The sequence below is a fragment of the Lissotriton helveticus genome, chromosome 11 (genome assembly GCF_964261635.1).
Source record: "Lissotriton helveticus chromosome 11, aLisHel1.1, whole genome shotgun sequence".
In the NCBI taxonomy this organism is placed as follows: Eukaryota; Metazoa; Chordata; class Amphibia; order Caudata; family Salamandridae; genus Lissotriton; species Lissotriton helveticus.
Window position 1 is genome coordinate 1,116,559,056 of NC_136072.1, and position 18,239 is coordinate 1,116,577,294.

General features: G+C 47.7%; 1 protein-coding gene across 2 annotated transcripts in view; it reads right to left on the reverse strand.

Annotated features, from left to right (window-relative positions):
- Positions 1-16,604, reverse strand: part of LOC144792677 (allantoinase, mitochondrial-like) — a 410,909-nt gene extending 394,305 nt beyond the window's left edge. The window contains exon 1 of one of the 2 annotated variants that reach the window (XM_078667823.1): positions 16,476-16,604. Coding sequence is in view for 1 of the 2 variants with exons in the window: in XM_078667821.1 (XP_078523947.1) it covers positions 16,276-16,306 (31 nt within the window). In the remaining variant the exon portion in view is untranslated. Of the gene's footprint in view, positions 1-16,275 lie in introns of both variants that reach the window. The other variant, XM_078667821.1, reaches the window with a different exon arrangement.
- Positions 16,605-18,239: the final 1,635 nt, after the last annotated feature.

The following is an 18,239-nucleotide window of genomic DNA, read 5'->3' on the forward strand; positions in this document are numbered from 1 at the left end:
GGTATTTTATGATAAATCAACACCTCCACTAACAAAAACACATGCCTCTTTCCAAGAGCCTTAACCCCAAGGTGGTATCCGGGCATTTATTTATTTACTTATTGCATGGAAATTATAGGAGACATGCATGGCTGCTGCTTTTAAAAAGGGCTGTAGGGGCGAGCAAAAGCATGAGAAACACCCCTGCTCCACAGCCTGTGATTCATGGTTAATCAAATATTCTACCAACACACACACCTGCATAAAATGAATGTGTACTTGTGTAACGTAACCTTTGCGCATGTACAGAGCGCTCCAAGACCTTCAGGTCGAGTCTGCGCTAAATGAATATACCCCCATTTGGAAAAAAAAATGAAAGCCGCAAGGACCCTACTAAATTGTACCTGCTGCTGTACCAACATTTTTATTTTATTTATTGCCCACCCTTGGGGTCACAACAGATGTTGAGGAGCCGCCGCCGGGAGCGTCCCCTCAGTGTTTAATGAAGGACGTTTCCGCCCCCCCATGATGTCATCACGGGGACACCCCTGACGTCGTGGCAGGGCGGGCCCGTCCATCGCCAGACACGGAGGGGAAGCTACCGGCAGCCAGGACGTCGCTACCATCAGGACACAAGTGTGGGGCTACAGAAGAGCCTACAATGAGCCTCCACAACCCCTGAGTAGTGCCTGTGGTAAGCAGGCTCAGGGTATTTATTTATTACATATTGTTGTGTCGTGGGGGGGGGTTGTAGGAATAGGGGGCCCACAGGGTTTACTACGCTCAGGGGGAACCTGGGGGTCTATAGGCCTGACACGTGGCCCTTGGCTATAATTAAGTACACGGACACTAGGGTGCTGTTTGTGGCTCTGCACGTCGTTGCCAACTGGTGTACGTACGTGCGGGGGCCCCTGTTATTATACCAGTCACGTGGTGCCACGTTGCACGCCTGTTGCGCCACAGGCGTGAATAAACTAGAACACAACATTCCTTTCCAACAACAACAAAAATAAAAAGAGCAAAATATACAAAGAAATAAGTAGGAATACTGCAGGTAGTCAATCTCAGTCTCTTGGATTCACTCTACAGTCTCTGATTCATGATTCGAGTAAGCATGCAGTTGAACAGTCTTACGTGAAATGATCTCGGAGACGACAGGACGGCTCCGGGTTTCTTCTTAGTCGATATCGAGAGGGCCCTCTGCTCGGAGTGACACCAACCCCAGCCGGGGATGGTGAATCGCTGCTACGGACTCCAGGGTCTTCTCCGCTCTGCTCCACTCTGACACCCTCCGATCCTCTTGGAGAAGGATCGTAACCATTTGTCGAATCCGGAGATTCCTCTTCATGGGAGCGGTCTCTAGATTCCGGGGACCCGACAGTCACCGGGCTTGCTGGCGCCCCGACCTCCGGCGACTCAGGCAAGGAGACGGCCACTGTCTCGGGATGAAACAGTTTGAAGTGGGACACGTTGCGAGTCACAACCTCTTGGCCTCGGGCCGCAATGACACGAGTTCCTTTCACGTTCACCACCTTCCAGGGCTTCGTCTCGTACGTCAACCTGAATTTTCCGCTGGTGACCCGATTCTTCAGTAGTACGAGGTCTCCCCGGGTGATCTGTGATGTTCTGGCTCTCCTACGCTTGCTGTCTTGGGCGTAGGCTTCCTGCCGTCGGGCTTCGATCCGGCCTTCGTTGGATGACTCTGGTTTCCAGTGGGGGTGATCAAAAATGGAATCCGCAACCACTCGCCCCATGAGAATATGTCCCGGAGCAACCCCAGTGGTCGTGTGAGGGGTCTGTCGATAGCTCCTCAGAAATGTAAAAATCGCCACTTCTAATGACTGTCCTTTATCATGAGCTATCCTAATCACCTTGTTGAGAGTTCGCATGAACCGCTCCACTTCGCCATTAGCCTGTGGCCATCGGGGGGTTATTCTGCGATGCCGGATCCCTAAGACGCTGAGATAAATGGCAAGTTCTTGTCCCTGAAAAGGAGGGCCATTGTCTGTTCGTAGTTCTCTGATCAATCCGTGCGCTGCCAGGATCTTCTCGAGTTTGGGAATGACCTCCGTAGCGCTGGTGGTGGATATTATTTCCACCTCCGGGTACTTGGAGTGGTCGTCGATGACTACCATGGTGTGCCGCCCATCGGGGAGACTACCAAAGTCCAGGCTGACGCACTCCCAGCGACGTTGTGGCCGAGGCTCAGAAATGACGGATGCCTCTCGCGGTACGTCCCCAGTGACCTGACAGGCTGCACACGATCTCACCGTGGCTTCCACGAGATTGTCCATGAGGGGAAACCATACTTTGGTTCTAAATCTGGATTTTGTTTTGACCATACCTTGGTGGCCGACATGGGCCAGTTGCACTGCTTGGGCCGTTAAGGCCGACGGTATCACTAGCCTGTGACCTCGCAGCAGACATTCAGTGTTATCTTCATTGAGTTCTTCTCTCACGTGATGAAGGCTCTCCATGATGCGTTGCGCCTCAGGTGTTAATATCTTCCATTCTTCCTTGGCTCGGTGCCAGTTTCCACTCTGAAGTGCCGTTCTGGCTCTTTGTAGGGAATCATCCTTCCGGGTGGCTATTGCAATGCTCTCCACAGACATGGGCATCGGGCATGATCGGGCAGTGACACATCTCACGTATGCTTCGGTATCTGCCGCGTCCTCCATTTCTTCCCGAGTGGCGGCTCGCGGGTGTCGTGATAGGTAATCTGCGGGATTCCTGGACCCGGGCTGATACTCTACCCGGCAGCTATAGTCTTGGAGTTGGAGCATCCACTTCTCAATGCGAGGTGGAGGTTTCGTGGAGGTCCCTGAGAAGAGAGCAACCAGTGGCTTATGATCGGTGGCCACCACAAATGGCTTTCCGTAGACATACAGGTGGAAATGCCGGCAACCCCAGTGGATGGCTATCACCTCTTTCTCGATTTGAGAGTATCTCTGTTCAGTTTCTGTAAGAGAACGGCTAGCAAATGCCACCGGAGTCCAGTCTTCATCTGCTCTCTGCCTTTGCATTAAGACGGCCCCTAGTCCCACCGGACCGGCGTCCACCGCCACAAGTGTCAACTTCCGGGGATCGAAGAAGGCTAATGTGGTGGCATCTGATAGGGCTCCTTTGATTTCTTGGAACGCTTTTGCCTGCTCAGGACACCATCTCCAAGGCGTGGTGTCTTTTGTGAGCTCTCTCAGCAGTAGTGTCAAGTTGGCAAGGTCACGGATGAACGTCCCACAGTAGTTCACCATCCTCAGAAAGCTCCGGACTTCCGTGACGTAGTGGGAGGAGCAGCTTCTTTGATGTCTTTTACCTTGTCCGGATCCAGGTTGACCCCCTCGGCTGAGAAGGTGTACCCAAAAAACTGCAACTTTCGTTTCAAGAATTCACACTTCTCGCGATGTAGGGTGAGGCCTGCGTCCCTTAGTCTTTGAAACACTTGCGCTAGCCGGTTGTTGTGTTCCTGGATGGGTCGGGCATGTACCATAATATCATCGCTGACATTGATTACACCAGGTATGTCCGTTATGAGTTCTTGTATGACATTTTGGAATACTTCTGCCGCGCTGGACACGCCAAAACTGAGACGGGTGTATCTCCGGAGGCCTACGTGCGTTGAGAAGGTTGTGATGTTGCGTGATTCTTCATCAAGCACCAGCTGGTGATACCCGGACCATAGGTCGAGTTTGGAGAACCAGCTAGCTCCTGCCATTTCTCCTATGAGATCGTCGATTGTAGGCGTAATATGGCGCTCCCTTTTGATGGCGGCGTTGGGGAGTCGCATGTCCACACAAATTCTGACAGCTCCTGGTTGCTTCGGTTTTCGTGTGACCACTATGGGTGAGACCCAGGGAGTGTGGCCCGTTACTTTTTCTATTATCCCGGCCGCTTCCAGCTTCTTGAGCTCCTCTTCTACGAGTGGCCTGAGATGGAATGCGATACGGCGATGCCACAATGCTACCGGCTGAACAGTGTGGTCGATGTGGAGGTGTACCTTGTTCCCCGTAAACTTTCCAATGCCCTTGAATATATCGGAGAACTCTGTTATGAGTTGTTGAATTGACTCCTGGTGTACCCCAAAAGCAAACGTGACAACTCTCAGATCCTCCGCTGCCCGGCACCCGAGCAGCATGCCCTGCCCATCTTCTGACACGAAGATGTTGGCTGTGATGGATCGGTCTCCATGTGAGATGGTCGTCTTGAACTTCCCTCGAATCTTCAGCGGGGTGTCCTGCCCATATGCGAAAACAGTAATGGGTGACGGACTCTGTGTCGGGGGCGGGTCCAATGTTTGATGGAGAGTGGCAGCCATGAGGTTAATGGCCGCTCCTGTGTCTACTACAGTCATGAGCTCCTGTTCACCCACTCTGATGCCGCACTGAGGTAGTCGCCTGGTTCGGCGGATCGCGGTGCCAATCAGGTGCACCTTGTGCACGGTCCTTTCCTCCTCCTCGTCAACGTCCATGTCGCTCGGACTGGGATCACCTTCTGGCACAGCGTTCACCACCTGCCGAGGTTTGCGGTACTTCTTGGACCAACAGACCTTCTCAAAATGATTGAAGCGACCACACCCGGAGCACCGCTTCCCCTTGGCCGGGCAATCCGCTGCCTGAAGGGGTGGTCCCCCGCAGTATCCACAGGTCTTCCCCGACGTCACCGCAGCGGCTTCTGTGCTTTTCTTGTTCCACTTCGTTGAGGATTTCACTGTCATCTTGTTGACCGGTTCTGCCTTCACCGGCGCTTGGAGTGCGGCTTCCATATGGGGCGCTCGGGCCTTTGACAACTCTTTGGTTTGACCTAAGGTTAGAATATCCACCAGGGGCTTCCCAGACTCTTCCAAAATGCGTTCTCTGAGTTTGGCAGATGCACATCCTTGGATGATCTGTCCTCGTATCTCTTCGGTGACGTCCGCAAACCCACAGGTTGACGCCACGTTTTTCAACCGTGCATGATACGTGCCTAGGGACTTTTCCGGCAGCTGCCTGGCTTGCCGGAATATGAATCTCTCATAGACCTGGTTGGCCATGGGCTCGAAGTACGCATTCAGGGCATTTATGAGTGAGTGGTGATTTTTCTGCGGAACTTCCACTAGAGTTTTGCCAATATTGTGGACATCTTTTCCCCCTAGGTGGAGGACTATGGCCCGCTTCTGGTCCTTATGAACTTTGGTGGCTTCAAAGAAAATTAGTAACCGGTCTACCCAGTCCTTCCACTTCGGGGCAACGACGACGGTGACCCCTCCACCAGGAACGGCTCGATTGGGGGTATTGTGGCCATACTTGTGGCGTTAGTGCGCCGTGCAGTGGACGGAGGCGGCGCGTCTGTGATGGCTACTCACTCCTTGGCTCCACAAACCAATATGGGAGTTGGATTTCGCCAAACCTTGTTGACTATTGCAGGCTGCTGGGCCTGGTTTTACTTGACCCGCTGTTCCTGTGTGTGTGGGTAGCCTCCTTGTGTTTGTACCACTGTGATGTGCTTTTGGTGTGGAGCTCCCCTGGGGTCCTTCCTGTGATGCTGGGCTTTCCCCCACCACGTGGGGCTAATTTCCACCCCTTCTGAGGAGCTGAGCTTTCTCCCTGTGATGTTAGGACCTCGGAGCAGTGCACGTGGCTCAGGGCCCTTGTTCACGGGCTGCGCGGAGTCAAGCGGGCGTGGCCAGAGCCTAGCAGCAGCGCGGAACGTCCCTCGCGGCTTCACCCAGCAGCACGCTTCACGCATCGGCTGCCTGCGGGTATGCGGCGCTGCCCGGGGCTTTCAGCGCCGGACTTGTAAGCGGCTGGCAGAGGCACCGGACGACTCTTCACTCGGGGACCCGCCCGTGTGACAAGGTGCGGCGAGGAGGCGGTCCCGTGAAACGTGCACACATGCAGGGCACAGCGGCTCACCTGTAGAGAGCGCAGCCGTCAGAGCACCCCGGTCTGGGTCTTTGTCGCGTTGCCGCACTGCAGGCGGATCTGTAGGGCACGAGCGCCCCAGCAGAGTAGGCGCGACACACACACGGCGAGGGTACGCCCACCCTCGTCGCCAGCTGTTGTGTCATGGGGGTTGTATGAATAGGGGGCCCACAGGGTTTACTACACTCAGGAGGAACCTGGGGGTCTATAGGCCTGACACGCGGCCCTTGGCTATAATTAAGTACACGGACACTAGGGTGCTGTTTGTGGCTCTGCACGTCGTTGCCAACTGGCGTACGTACGTGCGGGGGGGCCTTTTATTATACCAGTCATGTGGTGCTTCGTTGCACGCCTGTTGCGCCACAGGCGTGAATAAACTAGAACACAACACATATGTGGCCTTGATCCCCATGTCACACACAGCCCCCAGATCCCTTACGTACCTTTGAGGGCTGCCCACATGCCCTTGGTAGGCGAGCTCTGGGAAATTTGTTTATCACACCTAGGGACCTCGAGCACCATGTTGCAAGTAGCCCCAAAGCCCTCATAGACCTCAGAGGTCTCTGGGGAGGCTTAAGCATATTTGGGGGGCCTCTTCCCCTCACTGGACCCTGCCATAAACCCCCAGAGCCCCACAAGTAACACCCCGGGCTCTGGGGCCACCCTCCACAGCTTTGGGCCTCTGACTCACACCAGACTCGGCCACCCAGGCCCCCAAAGCCCTTCTGGACCCAGAGGGTGGCCCCTGTAAGTTTGGGCCTCAGACTCCACACCAGACTCGACCACACAGGACCCCAGCGCTTCAAGCCTAATTCCCTGGGAAACTAACGTCCCTGTGAAGAGCCACAACCTGCGCCAGAGACCCCTCAGCACCTGCATAGCCATTGGGGGAGTTCAAAACTGTATAATTTTATTTATTTTGATCTGTATACATTGTATATTATATAGTGTGCTCTGAAAAAGTTACAGTAACCCCTAAACTGAGTAACATGTTTCTAGGGGGTGTAAAATATATGGTTACCTCTGCACGTAGCCTACTACAGCCTCTGTCTTATGCACCCTAAATACACACCCCTGCAGCCTATTCACCGCCCACAAAACCAACAATCTAATTCAGGTAAATACTTGCACACATCCTGGAAAAATGGTTCTATCAACTGCATAAACTTAAGTTTACAAACTGGGCCACGACCAAAACAACTGTATTATTGACGTTAAACACGCACCAACAGTGCTTTAAAAACTTTAAGACATCCCCTATCTGTCAACCCCCAAACACCTACCCGTATGCACCTTAAATACAAACCCCAAATGTATTAAGTAACATTTAAAACTACAACATCAATCCACCCCGTGTGCCTCTAAAAATATTCTCATTGATCAGCAGGCCACAGCGCTTTAAACATTTTTAAAACACCGTAAACACATTAATCGATTTTATCTAGCATTTACCCCGTATGCACATTTGAAATATGCACATATGCACACGAGACATGTAAGATAAATACACATTTGAAAAAATAAAATTACTTAAAATTGGATGGCTGTGCTGTGCTGACGTGGAAACGTGGAAACGTGGCAGCGAGATGCGTGACGCCCAATGTGGTGCAGGAGCAAGAACGAGCAAGTGAGACGCGGAGCAGCGGGTTGAAGAAAACACGGCCCGCGATTGATTGAATTCCCCCCCCCCCCTCCGCCCCCGGTATCTACCCGGAGGGTGCCGAGGTGCCGAAGAGGACGCGACTCGCGCTCGCTCGATAAAATCACCCCCCCGTATCTCCCCGGCGGGTGCCGAGTGACCAGCGAATACGAGGGTGTGGAGAGCGGGCTTAGAGTGCACTTGGGCCTCGGCTGCATTGAGAAAAGAAAGCGCTGCTGCAGCCGAGGGTCCCGCCCGCCCCCTGCCCTGGGTCCATTGATTTTCAGTTAGCGGTCAGGCAGGGGAAGGAAAACTAAACCCCTGGGAAGACGCTCGGTCCAGGGGCCTCTGTGAGGTCTGGACGGGCGTAAGCTGAAATCTGCCTTAGCAAACTGAATAACCAGGCAGTAAGTAAGGCAGCGACAAAGGCTGCTCTAAGAAGAATCCACGGTCAGCCAGTCAGCACAAAGGGAAGGTAAGTGGCTACAGATTTATACTAAATACAGATTAATTCAATTTTGGACCAGCGTTTGTGTGGGAAAAACTCAGGCAATATAAGAAGAAGGGCAGGAGGAAAAGTCAAAGTGAGCTGTAGTTTTCACTGTCGAACAGCGAAAGGCTATTCCTTGGTAACCCTACGGAACAGGCGTGAATCTTGGAATGGCACCAAGAAAGGCAAAGCCAAAGGAAAAATGTTTAGACCTATTGGGCAAAGCTGACGAGCTCGACGTGACACCAGAAGTAGAAGGGCCCGAAGAGGGGGTAGCGATTTCCCCAGTGCTAAATGATAAAAGGGAGAGAAAAAAAATCGTTAAGAAACCCACCACTGGTAATAAACTACAAGGTTGTGAGAAAGATGGCGGCCTAGTGTCCAAATCAATAAAAGACTTTGTGGGGAAGCACTTTAAGAGAACACTCACACCGGGAGAAGGCCAAACCCTAGCCCAAGAGATTAATAAGGAGCCAGTAAGTGTAGAGGAGGTCGTGGATGTTCTCGATTCCTCCCTTACACAGAGTGTTCTAAGTCGCAGGATCTTGTCTACGGAACCAAGACTTTCTTCCTCGCCGCGGATTTTTTCATCATGGAGGGTGGAGGAGGAGGATTCGGTAGACATCGGGTCCAAAGTTGTGGGTGACTGTTCTAATATATCAAATCCTGCGGCAAGAAATATACTTGATATAAGCATGGATCATGTAGAAAAATAAAGTCCAAAACCTTTAGACCCCTTAAACGAAATATTATGGAATGGCACGCTGGGCTTGGATATAACGGCGTCACCATCTGCCTCAATGCTGGATATTATGCTGATGCTACAAAAAATGCTGCAAGGTCTGCTAGAGGTTTCCGTGTTAAATAATACCCTGCTAAAGAATCACGAAATACAGTTTGAAAGAATGATAGCAGAACTACAGGGGATAAGGGGACAGATGCCTACAATGGTTAGAACAGTACACGATCCCCCAATAGATGTCCTTAGTGAAGGGAACATAGAGCCAACAGTGAAGGGCGGTTCCCAGAATGATGTTTACATTTCTAGATGGCCGATGTTGGGAAGGAGGCGGAGAGATTCTGCCTGGTGTAGACATCAGAACTTCAGGTACCCCCGTAAAAATCTATCTCATGTACAGGGAAGACAGAAGGCACCAAAAAAAGAAATGGGTAAGGAGATGCAGACTAGGGCAAGAATGAAAGAAAATGACATGCGGGAAAACTATAAAGGAGAAAGAAGGAAAACAGGGAGGCATTCCGCCCCGGTAAGAGCTGCTGTAGAAGTAGCAAGGAAAAGGGATCCACAAAAAGACCAGTGTAAACCCACTGGGGAGGTGGAGAGGCCCAAAATCATTAGTAACGAGTTAGGAGGGAAAGCACCCCTAAGAAGCTTAGTAGTTGGAGGTGGTTTTGTAGACACACTCCCTAGAAAAAACGCACAGGTGGGAAGTGGAGATTGGGATCTAAAAACTTCAGACAAAAGCAATGATAAAAAAATGTGGATCTACTTTAAACCCAATGATCAAGTGATTGGAAGGAAAAAACAAAGAAAGGTAGTTCCACTAAATCGTTCCCAGCTTTTATTCTCGTTCGCAAAATGCCCTACCTTAAAAGAAATTGGTACAAAGAATCTGAAACAGGTAGGGTTTTGCAGTGACAACAATGGTGCTGAATATACAAAGGTCCTAGTCTACTCGGGGCTTGTTAAAGCAGCAATACAGAAAGCTGAAAAAGAAACCTTAAAAGAGGGTGTAAGTATAGTTCCGGAAGAAGAAGTAGATGTAGGGAATCAGCGAGAGGGAGGTTTTCTGAGGTTCCACGCAGGTTTGGGGGAAAGGCAGGTGAGGTGGGTAACTGGGGGACGGGGGGAGAAGCATAATATTACCATTGCTGTAGAGAATTCGAAGCCTAATAAAGATTGGGGTAACTGGGGCTTGGATAACAGTACTTGCTCTTGGGGACTGAATGAGTCAGGGTGTCTCAGTGAGATAGACTAGGTTACTGAGTTGCCGCATAGCCTGAAAATAATCTCATGGAATATAAACGGTTTGGGAGGACAAACAAAGGTGGATAGCCTAAACCAGGTTGCAAAGAATGTTGACATCATTTGTTTACAGGAGACATGGCTATGCGGCAACACCCAGGTAGTTGAAGGGTTTGTTCAAATTTACAAACCATCCAGTAAAAAGAAAAAATTTGGACGCCCTTCGGGTGGTATTATGACCCTTGCCTCAACCAGGTTCGTGAAAGAGTCCAAACTAATTAAGTCACTATGTAAATGGTTGTTGGTTTGTAAGGTACGTCATCTAGGCGCTGAAGGGAAGGATGCCCATTTGATTATCATAAATGTATATATGCAATGGGGCTCCCAAAAAGAATACAATATAGAACTAGGGCTCTTCAAAAAGGATATAATTGATCTATTAGAAAAGTACGGGAAGGATAAATTGCTGATGATGGGAGACTTTAACCACAAATTAAATTTTGAAAGGTTGGATAGCTGGTTTGAGGACATGTTGAATGCCTACAATATAGGATCAGCAGAATTTCAAATGTGTTTAACTTCCAATCAGGATGAAGCCCTTGGGAAGTTCTTGGGCTCGAAGGGTTTAATATGTTTAAATGGCAGGAAGGACCCTGATCGCCCAGCCTCACAGACCTTTAGAGTAGGAAATCAACAATGCCCTATAGATTATATCCTTATCCAGGCCTGGAACTACGTACTGATAAATAAGTTCCGGGTAATTAAGCGTAGGGACAGTGATCATAATGCCTTGTTTTGTAAAGTTGTAGGTGGGTCAATAAGTACATGTGATAGGGCGATCTCTCAAAGTGTGGAATACCCTAAGCGCCTGACTACCAGATTGACGGAAGAGTATGTTGAGAAACTGGCATGCTTTCAACAACATTTATTAAAGGATAATATCGAAGGTCGTCAGGTAGCATGGTATGAGGATATAATTGCACAGGCGGTGCAGTGTCTTAGAGTGTTTCTAAAGGATAAGAAACAGGCTAAGGTAAAAACACAGTCTAGCAAAGGTAAGCCCAGGTGGTTTAACCCTGAATGTCAGAAGAAAAAAAGTGCTATTCGGAAATTAGAGCGACACCAGAGGAATAGTTATGATCTGGGGAATTTAGAGCTCCTACTCAATCTGAAGAAAGAATACAAATCCTTAGTAAGGAAGCAGAAAAGGATTTTTAAAGAAGAATGTTGGGCAAACCTTTTAGAGACAATTGAAAACAAAAACATAAAAGGGTTCTGGAGGTTAATACAGGAAGCCGCAGGTAGGGCACCGGGAACAATGAGCTGCGTTGTGGAAGAGGCGGCATGGGTAAATTACTTAAGTAATTTGTATAAAGCAAGAAGGTCCTCGGAAATAGAGACGAATAAATCAACTTGGACAGGGCGTGCAGAAGGGTTAAAATCGGATTTCTCGGTAGAGAAAGTAAAATAAACTATTAAGAAGTTGAATCTATCACGTGCAGCAGGTCCCGATAATCTCCCCGCCGTCTTAATTAAAACCCAGATAGATTGGTGGGCAGGATTTTTATCTCATATGTTTGTAGCAATTCTGGACTCAGGCAACTTCCCCAAATCTTGGAGTGGGGCCATAATTAGACCCTTGCATAAAAAGGGGGAAAAGAAGGACCCGAAGAATCATAGGTTGATCAACTTACTGGACATTGGTGAAAAGGTCTTTTCAAAAATAATTCTTGGCAGCTTAAAGGAGTGGGTGGAGCGGAAGTCAATAGTTCCAATTGAGCAGGGTGGCTTTAAGGAAGGACACTCAACTATTGATCACTGCTTCGCATTGTGGGCTGTAGCGAGGAAGTCCATGGAGCTGCAGGGTAAATTGTTTTGCTGCTTTGTGGACTTTCGCGCAGCGTTTGATTAGGTGGATAGGGACTGTTTGTGGGAGACATTGAGAAATTATGAGGCCCCTGCCGACCTGTTTCAGGTAATCCAGGAATTGCACAGCCAAAATTGGGCACAGGTAATTAAAGATACCTCTGGCGGCCTTACACCGGAGATTGCTATAAACAATGGCTTGAGGCAAGGCTGCGTTCTCGCCCCGCTTCTTTTTGCCATATTTTTAGCAGACCTGCCTCTCCTCCTGGGCGCAGCCAGAGGTGCAAGCCCAAAAATAAATGGTAGGCATTTGTCCTGTTTACTGTATGCGGACGACCTTGTAATAATGGACCAAACAGAGGTGGGTCTGCAGAGAAAGTTAAATGTTTTTAATGAATATTGTACAGTAAAGCGACTTACAGTAAATATAGACAAAAAAAAAGTTTTGTGTTTTGGGAAGAAAAGTACGAAGTTTAGTTGGTTCTTGGGCCAAACCAAATTGGATACTGTAAGTGAATATAAATACCTCGGAATATGGTTTACATGGTCCTTAAAGTGGGACACCCATTTAGAGGCACAGAAATTAATAGCACATTTAGCGGTGTGTGGGCTGAAAAGATTCAACCATAGTTATGGTGATATGTCTCACAAACCTCTTTTGACAGCCTTTAAGGCTATGATTCCCCCTCAACTCCAATATGGTGCGGAAGTACTCTGTATTGATGGCAAAAGCTCCTGGGATAAAGAGGAGGGGAAATGTTTAAAATCTTTATTGTCTCTCCCTAGTTCAGCAATGATCCAGGCAATTAGATTGGAAGTGGGCCTAACTGCATGGAATGTCCAGGTGCAGTGGAGTCTTCTTAGATTCTGGAATCGTTTGGGGCAGGGCGAAGTCACAAAGGTGTCGCAATGGTGCATGATAGAAATTCAGACCAGTGAGTTAAAATGGGCCAAGGAAACAAGAAGAAAACTCCTAGCCATTTGTGACCACTTGAATGTGACTATTGACCCAAAATCAATACTAAAGAAAAAGGGAGTTAGAGGGAAGAAAATAGCTAAGGCTCACCCTCCAAATACTATATTCAACAAAAGGTCTCTGTTCCCAGATCCCAGACAACATCCGGACCGGAGGGACGCTAGTAGGGGTCTGCAAGAGGGAGGTATCCTGAGAGCAAATATGCTGGGATACTGAACCCCTCCGAGTCCATGGGGCACAGTTAGGTCCCATTACATGAACCACGTTTCGGAATAAATACGTAGGTATTCTTGCATGCACTAAATTATAGATTGCAGCATATTACTAGAAATAACTCATTGCAGAGCTAAGGAGTGGCGAACACAGGGCTGGTCCCTGTGTAGTCCCGAAGAAGTGCTTGGGGTATGCACGAAACATGTTGACAGGAGTTGATAGGTACACCTTAACACACTACGTTTAGGATCCCTATTTTTCCACCCCATTTTTTAATACTACCACCTAGAGGCATGAATAAAGTCTATTGAAAACCTACTGGGCAGGTATTTTTAAACACATAACGTAGTCCACTCCACTATCACACCCGCACCACACATAGTCAATACAAGTGCTCCTGCGTAATTCATGAGTCGCAGCACGCCCCAGCCCGTAGAGGACTGGGATGGCCCCAATGATTAAGCATGTCACCATGGGGCAACCCTGGTGAGTGAGGGGACACCTAGAAAAAGAGCAATTTCTCCTTTTCTTTCTACTATACCATCCAGACCAACCCCATTGAACGTTGCGACTGGATTTATAGTGACTGGCTAGGCTCTCAGGTATCTGGGAACAGAGACCTTTTGTTGACTATTGACCCAAAGATACTTCAAATTAATGTAATAAAGAGTGTACTTAAAGTACAGGGTAAAGAAATTTCGAGGGCAACAGACCAAGAGTATTTGAGAAAGAAAGACTCAGTAAAATTTATGAGTACAGGTTGGGCGAAAGACTTAAGCTTTCCTTACATAGATTTACTACCTAATCGTTGGTTAAGAATGGAAGTACTTAAGTTAAGAATAGGTATTAACCCGGTTATTATAAATAGTGCAATAAAAGCAGTTTTAATGCATCCTGATGGCAAATGTGTCTGTAAGCTAGGAACAAAATGTAATATTTTGCATATTTTATTGGATTGATATATATTTTTAAACTTACGTAAACAGTTCCTTCGCCCGATATTTTTAAAATATGATGTTAAGGAGCGTTCATAAGCATGGGAGCTGTTGGTTGTCATGGAAAAATTAGATATTGCGATAGCTATCGGGAGATTTATACAGGGCGTTTATAAGTTCCCCGGCTGGCTGGAGGCTTAAAGCAGCCAATACCTTTATAATCCAAAATGAATTTTATGTTTTAAACGAAGTTTTTAGGATAATATGACTTTTATTGTTAAGAATATGAAGTTGTGATATGTTGTTTTTATATGACAAAGTATGAACAGTGGTTTATAGACCAATGGTCTAAATAAACTTACATTTTTGACTTGACTTGACTTGAATGGAGGTATCAATAGAATAACTTTATTCTACATAAAAAATCCCATAAAAGTACAAATAAAATCACAGTAAATCATGATTGGCAATAAAATTCCATTTAATTTTAAAACACACTAATACAAATCTAAAACATTAAAATAACAAGCATTTGCAATGCAATAGGTCTCACATTTATGCGAGTTTGAGCAATTGGCATTGTAAATGACAATGCCTTTTATTTATGTTTTAAAAACCAAAACATAAATAAAGGCATTGTCATTTACAATAAATACGAGACCTATTGCATTGCAAAGGCTTATTTCAAATGTAATTACCTTAAAATCTCTTCCATGGAGCCCTTGAGTTTCCCAGTTCAATTTGCGAGTAGTCTATCAATTCCAGCTTTTTTTTTTTTTTTAATAACATCACAAAACAGGCAATAGCACAAACTCTCCTAAATGTGAGACCTATTTCACTTCAAAGAAGCTGCCGCCATTGTCCGGGGCTGCTTGAAAGTGAAAGTGCGCATGGCGAGGAAAGCATGTTGGGCCTGCAATAGGAGAAACCCCTTAAAAAAAATAGTGCTCACAGACTAAATAAGACATACTGTTTCGCAACAGAAGTAAAAGGGCCAGTCGCTATGGGAGGTTACAAATGCAGACAAGGCGGTACCAAGGAGGGACTAACAAGCCTAATGACGACTTGCAAACCAGCGTTTACTAAGGATAATGACACAAGCCAATGACAAATATGGGCGGAGAGTGGGTGGGACTTCAAAGCCATACTCCAATACTGCGTGCATCGCAGCAGCGTATGCGCTGCCCAGGCTTGACCTAAAAAAAGTGTGTTTGTTTGTTGCAGACATAAATGCGGTAGATCCTGCCCTGTGCATAACCATGAGGCAGAGTGCATGGTACCAAGAAAAGAGATGTATATGCAATCTGTATTCCTTTGCTACTTACCGTTTGGGAGAGATTTTTATGCAGTGTGTTCAGGAAAACAGGGACAGTATGGCACCACCTGATAAAAGTGGATTTGATATAAGAGGGGCCATTATGTAGATGTTGCTACGGCTATAGAGAGATCCCGATATATAGGAGGCAAGGGAGGGGTACAGTAAGGGAGTGGGACAAGAGAAGGAGGCATGATTTAAGAAAGGATGCTTAGGGATGTGGAAGAAGAGAACGGATTAATGTGTAGAAGCCTCTATAATGAGGTGAGAGAGAGACAGGAGAGGAAGGAACATGAAAGAGACCTTTTGTGGCGAGCTGACACCTGTGGAGTACACTGCACACAAATATTGCAGTCTGCATAGATGTCATGGGCACACAATTACAAGTGCACAACACAGCAAAACCGAGAACTTTTAACGCTTACACTACGTGGGCTAGGGAACATTGCAACATACCATTAGCTAAGGACAGCCAAACACGAAAAGCTGCTCCATGGCAGTGAACAGGATGAATTACCTATTTTAATGGATAAACTGAAGCTGAAGCAAGCGTCAGGCTCGGTACACAAAGAATGTGCACAATATAGAAAGGTGGCTATTCGGACGCATGTGATTGTCTGCATTGAATGTATCGCTTTTATGGCTCGTGCCGGCGCGTGGTTGTCGTACCCTGCCTAGTATTAACGGCAGCCACACTCAGTAAATTTCTAAGGTGGAAAAATAAGTGCTGATCCCCAAAAATAAGTGCAGGTGGCCTTCGCCGACAACCAGCCTCTCAAAGTAAATACTGTGGTAAGGCAAAACGTAGCAGTGGTTGCTAAGTAAATGTAAAAGTCAAATAGTAGCAGTCTCACGAGCCACGCCTTCGTATTTTGCCCAAAATGAGCATTCTCCATAAAAAAACAGTAGGCTGCCCACTGTATCGTCTAGGAACCATTGTCATTCGGACGGTTCTAATAAAAACAGTTCGTCAGCACTTACCTGTAAAACTCCCTTGTTGTTTGGTAGACATCCTGACCGGGTTGTTCCGTATCCCACTTCAGACTGTCTTCTTTTTAAGTCGAGCACACGCTGTGAGCCGATCTGTTTGTTGTCTGTGCTGTGTGGGTGGGGTATGACTCCTCCCACACTCTGGCATGTGTGCCATTCATTTAAAACAGTGGTAGCCTGCTGATACTTACCTGCAGCAGTTAACGGTGCTGGCAGCAGGCCCGCACTCTGACACCGCCTCAGATGGGAGATGCAGCGCGGACTGGAATCAGCTGCTCACAGGGAAGGGGCGGGCAGGGATGCGAACACAGCCCGCGGGCACGCGCGCGCTGCCGCCGTCGGTCTTTAATGCAGTGGGGGGTAGTCGCGGGGCCTTGCTCTGTGTGTGTCGACATCCGGTCACACCGCGTGTTTCATGAGTTACTTCACAGCCCGAGTGCGGAATGCTAACAAACTTCACCTAAAAGCGTCTGTATAACCGAAAATAAAATAAAAAATACCAAAGTACATTGGGTAAGTGTGAACTGATGCTCTGAAGAAAAGTTACTAAATGAAATCATTATATCATACTTTTTACCCGATGCCTGACTTTATTCTTTTCATGTTGATTCAAATGTGCGTTTCTAATGCTCAATTTAATACAGCTCATTTTATCGACTCAAATAATGAAAAGCAAAGCCGGCCACCACTACACGCAGAGATTTATTGCCATAAAACTGGGATTGTTGAAAGTATAAAACGATTTTAGCCCCAAAAACTTTGTCTCTAAGGGCAGTCTGCTTTGGCTGTTTACTGCCATTAGTCGCTGGAGATAGAAAGCCTCTTGAACTTTTCACGTTTGTCTAATTTTTCATTTATTTATTTTCAAACATGAATTAATTCAGGGACACTGTGTACGATTATATGTCAGGATTGAGTAAAGTATATGGCAAGATAAGGAAAAACGTGTGGCAAACATGCAGCAGAACAGCTCTGTGTTGAACAGTATAGCTCACTTCCCATTTATTTATTTACTTAGTGTCTTACTAGGAAATGACATGGGAATTTTGAGCGCTCTGTTGAATTAACAGTACCGTGTCCGCTGAAATATAGTAATAGTCAAATACAAAATTAGCATCACTCGACACCACCTCAGTGCCACTTCAGCATCACTCCGCGTTACTCAGTATCACTCTGCGCCACCTCAGCAAACCACAACGCCACCAAGACATCACTCAGGGCACACACAGCATCACTCAGCGCCACATCAGCATCACTCAGCGCCACATCAGCATCACTCAGTGCCACATCAGCATCACTCAGCGCTACCTCAGCATCACTCAGCGATACAAAAGCATCACTCAGCATCACCACAGCATCACGCAGAGCCACAGAAGCATCACTCTGTGTCACCAGAGCATCACTCAGCACCACCACAGCATCACTCTGCGTAACCACAGCATCACTCTGCACCACCACACTATCACTCTGCACCACCACAGAATCACTCTACACCACCACAGCATCACTCAGCATCACCACAGCATCACTCAGTATCACCACAGCATCACTCAGCACCACCACAGCATCACTTAATAATAATAATAATAATAATCCACATTTGTAAAGCGCACAATCACCCGTAAGGGTCTCTAGGCGCTGGGGGCCGTCGGAAAGATTAAGCGAGCTATTGCCCAGAGTCACATGGTGCTGGGCTAACCTGCCGCCGGAGCCGGGAATCGAACCCTGATCCCCAGATTCCAGCGTCAGTCGCCCTGGCCGCGGCGCCACACCTCTCCCACTTTAGTGTGACCACAGCATCACTCCATCGCTCAGCGCCACCTCAGCATCACTTAGAGCCACCTCAGCATCACTCAGTGCCATAACAGCATCACTCAGCATCACCAGAGCCTCACTCAGCTTGACCACAGCATTACTCAGCATTACCACAGCATCACCCCAGCACTCAGCGCCAC